This window comes from Oncorhynchus kisutch, linkage group LG19 (genome assembly GCF_002021735.2).
Source record: "Oncorhynchus kisutch isolate 150728-3 linkage group LG19, Okis_V2, whole genome shotgun sequence".
Lineage (NCBI taxonomy): Eukaryota > Metazoa > Chordata > Actinopteri > Salmoniformes > Salmonidae > Oncorhynchus > Oncorhynchus kisutch.
Genome location: NC_034192.2, coordinates 49,376,480 through 49,380,877, shown reverse-complemented (window position 1 = coordinate 49,380,877; position 4,398 = coordinate 49,376,480). Strand labels below are relative to the sequence as shown.

Sequence of the window (4,398 nt, the reverse complement as noted above, 5' to 3'; positions counted from 1 at the left end):
TTCACACTGCTAAACTGAGCTTTACTGCACCACCCTGGTTGCCTGGCAAGCATACAGATGTAGGATCTTAATTTGATCACCCAGGGATTGTTTTACTTGAGGTGTATTTGAGATTTAAAAAGGCTTCAGAAGTTTATAATTTCTATTTAAACATTTCATATTTAATTTTCCCTTAGAAAATAATTATCAATCCCTAAAACAAATCCACATTATAATTAAAATGTCCTGTTGCTACAGGATTTTTTTGCTAGAGAATAATCTTTAACTATGTGTAATTTCTGAAAAAAAGATAACAGAGTTGGTCATGTGCTGTCATGGTTATTACAGTATATTACCTGTACAATAAAGTTGCAATGAGCTCACAACTTTGATAACTTTTGTTTGGCTATTCCCCTTTACAAACTTTTGGCAGTGACTACCTTTGGCATAACATTATCTAAAAGATGTACAAATAGCAATGAAGCCTTTTTGACATTACCCTCTTGTAAAGCATTTCAGGAAAGAGTGGCATTCCTCTATATAATAGATACATTGAGAAGTGCAACAGCTTCAGCAAATCACAGAATAGCGGCTAAATGAAACACTGTAGGAGTTTGGGTAACCAAAAACTCTGTTGCTAAATTCTTTTACAGGAAGTGCTGTGTTTTATTTTTTGCAACAGCCTATCAGGTAGATCTTCAAACCTGCATATTGGTACATATTTTTTTAAGCCTTTATCCACCGGTCAGAGGACTAACCTGAAGTTGGAGCTACACACCAAGATGATCAGAATCGGGGTTGTTGTGGTATTATTCAGTACAATATGTAAGTTTTGCAATTAATACCTTGACTTGTCTAACCATAATGTGATTCAGTTCAGTTCACAATATAAGCATTTGAGGGGGAATTTGTCTTTATAGGGTTTCTGATACTGTTCAGTTTTCTTCAGTCCTACAGTCCTCACTCTTCTTATTAACCTAAACTTTTGTATTGTTTTTGCATTTTTAGATGTGACACAATGCAACAATGTTCCGCGGCATTTTCAAGTTCAGCGGGTTCAAATTGGTGACCAAGTGATTCTCAACTGTGTTTTCTCAAAGCAAGTATACAATGAGGGAAACGTGTTCTGGTTCAAGCAAGTAACAGGGCAAATTCCTCAGGTTGTTGCAAAGATTCAGAAAAATCAGTCAAGGCCTGAAATGCACAAGGAATTTAGAAATTCACATCTTAGTATGGAGAAGGCTGAAGCTGACGGGATATATCGTCTTACAATCCAAAAGATGGAACCAACGGATGCAGCTGTTTACTATTGTGTCTATATCACAGACTGTGAAGTCAACTTTATCAATGGAACTTTTTTAGTATTAAAAGGTAATGTGAAGATATTAATGCCCTTCATTTCTTGTTCAGGGTTCTTACATCGTCATATGTTTTCTATGCGTCTGTATGGTATTATTTTATTGCATTGCATTTGAGAAAGTGTTGTTTCAGATTGATTTATATGAAACCTTAAATGTACCATTTAGGCAAGAATCCCCAGAGGTCTGATTACAAGACCGTGTTACAGAGGTCAGTTTCTGACCCATTCCACCCTGGAGAAAATGTGACTCTGCAGTGTACAGTGCTCTCTGAGGCCTGTACAGGAGAACACAGTGTGTACTGGTTCAGAATTGGATCAGGAGAATCCCATCCAGGAGTCATTTACACCCCTGGGAACTGGAGAGATGAGTGTCAGAAGAGCCCTGAGACTCCCTCTCCTACACAGAGCTGTGTCTACAGCCTCTCCAAGAACAACCTCAGCCCACCTGATGCTGGGACTTACTACTGTGCTGTGGCCATATGTGGGGAGATCCTTTTTGGCAAAGGAACAGAATTGGACCTGGCCAGTAACACGGAAGTGAATGTGTCAGGTAGAATCAGGTTAATTGAAGTTTACAGATGTAGGATCTTAATTTGAGTCAGGTCGCTCCAGTCAGGAAAATAATCCCGCAGTAACAGGAAATGTGGATTATTATGTGGATTGAAATTAATGTACATTTTAGTAAGGGTTAATAAATATTTTGTTAGGGAAAATCAAGTCTGAGATTTAAAAGTGGAAATTACAAACTTTACAAGCCTTTTTATAACTCCAATACATCACAAGCTGTGCAGGAAGTTATCAGGAACAAAATACTGATCAAATGAAGATCCTACATCTGTAAGCCTAATGTTTTATAGTGCATCATTCTGTTATAGTGCCAATATATTAAAATAAATCTGGCTATCAATCATAATACATATTTCTTGAGTAAAAATGTAAATATGTACTTCATGACATTCCTTTTTATGTTTCTTTCAGAAATGGCTCTGGTAGTGGTTGTTGTAGGTTTGACAGTGGCGTTGGTGTTGTGTGGGATTGGGATCATGTTCCTTGTCTGCACCAGACGAAAAGAGCAAATCTGTGAAAATTGCAAAGGTAAGCAATATGAGTATGAAAATATGCTAGATATCTTTTGCTGTGCAGAAGTAACAATCGTTTTGAATTGATATTGAAAATAGTCTTGCCTTTTAGTCACTGTCTGATGAAAAGCTTGCAATTAAATTTTTTCTTTTCATTTATTGAAAGCTGTAACGCCCCTCAATGTACTCTGAACATTTCATGACTCTAGGACCATGACAATGTATTTAAAAAAGCTTCTGAAATTTCAAAATGGTATGTTCTTTAATGGGAAAATCGATTTTTTTTTTATCCTGGAAAGTTTCTGCTTTGGTGATAAGATGTTTTCAACAGACACCAATGCTTTATTAGATTTGTTCTTCTTCTGTTGAAGCAGTGGGTGCCTCTCAGGTTGGCAGACATGACAGATTACATGGAGAACAGGTATATTTATATTGTGAAATGGTTAGATTCCAATTTTAGGTTGAAATCCCTCAATAGCTCATGATAACCCTTGAAAACTACTCTATGTGATGAATATTGAGCCAGTAATTGTCTATTTTCTAACCAATATGTGGCCTACTGACTCATAGATAATTTTTCTATTTCTATGAATATAACCATGTGATGTGAACAACATGTATCTGACAAGTATTTATGTGTGAGAAACATGGTTTTTCTATGTTTCTAAAATGTGTTCCTCTTAGGATCAAGATGGAGATACGTTGAATTATGCTGCATTGAATTTCTCTGAGAAGAAAACTAAAAGAGGGAGAAAGAAGAGAGAGATGCCACAGGAGAGAGTGTACTCTGATGTCAGGTGTTAAGGCTAGGACGAACTTAGCTTAATCATTCTAAAATGTAGTGTTAATAATACTTTTTGTCTTTTAAATGTGTTAGTCAGTGCCCCTTGTACAAAGAGAATTAGAAAATATGAGAATTTGACAAATGTAATAAATGTTTGATAAAAATCATGATCAATCAGAACACAAATTAACTAATTGAAAGAAGAGCAATAGTTTTTCTAAAAAGGGACATGTTTCTCTAAAAAACATATTTTAGTATTTTGTTTATTAGTCCAGTGTTGATACAGTCCCAAACAATTGTGCATGTCAGCGGTTAACAAAATAGAGCACTTTCTGTAAACATCTAATATTGTGTGATGATCTTGTGTTTTGAATCATATGCACTTTAAATCATCGTCATCATCATCACACTTTTAGCTTTGTACTGAAAGTGCTCTGGTGATACAAGACAAACATATTGTGTTCTGCTGAAGCTCTTTTTTCATTCTTGCTGTTTGGATGAGAAAGTAAATGGTTGTACAGCTAAGGGCCGGTGCTCTAGGGCTGTGTGGGTGGCTGTTTGAGTGAAACAGGTGTGGAGGAGAAGCAACCAGTGTAATAGCACAGCCATCTCATTTATTGACGCCTAAAGTTAAGAACATAAAAAGAGCCTACCCAGATGCATAGGTTCTGCCTGGTCTTATAAACTAGACTTAGGTCTTATAAACCCTAACCCATAGTCTACCTAACATTAGCCAGCTAGCTAACATTAGCGTTAGCCAACTAGCCACCTAGCTAATGTTAGCCTCAACAAATTTTTATTTTGTAAATTATTGTATGTTTGCAAATTCATAACATATCATACAAATTGTAACTCGTAACATGTCAATAAAAATAGATGATGGACATCGACAAAGTAATTCATACAAAATTGATTGGACTGATGATGGTATCAAACCAATTCCCTTTTCGCACTATGAGCCAAGCTGTACTGGGCTGGCCTGCGTACACATCCACCATTGTTTCTAGAACTGTGCTGGAAAGGACAATGTGAAAAGAATTGATCTGAGCCTGCCCATGATGGTTCCACATGAATGGATATGGTTAGAGTGTTGGCTAACTAACTGATTCTGAACACCCAAAATGAAACAAAATTTATGAAAGAGGAGGCCCAAAAGAGGATAATATGACAATATAACAAAAAATACAATATTGCAA

General features: G+C 36.2%; 1 protein-coding gene across 2 annotated transcripts; it reads left to right on the top strand.

Moving 5' to 3' along the window:
• The first annotated feature begins 493 nt into the window (after positions 1-493).
• LOC109864374 (uncharacterized) lies at positions 494-4,162 on the top strand. Of its 2 annotated transcripts, none has more exons than XM_020452118.2 (6): positions 494-804; positions 988-1,350; positions 1,506-1,889; positions 2,318-2,434; positions 2,793-2,839; positions 3,103-4,162. In XM_020452118.2, the coding sequence occupies exons 1-6, from the start codon at positions 762-764 to the stop codon at positions 3,220-3,222; spliced, it is 1,074 nt and encodes a 357-aa protein (XP_020307707.1). In that variant the 5' UTR covers positions 494-761; the 3' UTR covers positions 3,223-4,162. The 2 variants fall into 2 exon arrangements, with proteins under 2 accessions (XP_020307707.1, XP_020307706.1); XM_020452117.2 differs by having other exon boundaries at positions 495-804; positions 2,790-2,839; positions 3,103-4,161.
• Positions 4,163-4,398: the final 236 nt, after the last annotated feature.

Excerpts from the sequence above, each read along its gene's own strand:
- LOC109864374 (XM_020452117.2), top strand. The coding sequence starts at position 762 with ATGATCAGAATCGGGGTTGTTGTGGTATTATTCAGTACAATAT. Across the intron at positions 805-987 it reads GGTATTATTCAGTACAATAT|ATGTGACACAATGCAACAAT; the intron begins GTAAGTTTTGCA and ends TTGCATTTTTAG. Across the intron at positions 2,840-3,102 it reads ACAGATTACATGGAGAACAG|GATCAAGATGGAGATACGTT; the intron begins GTATATTTATAT and ends TGTTCCTCTTAG.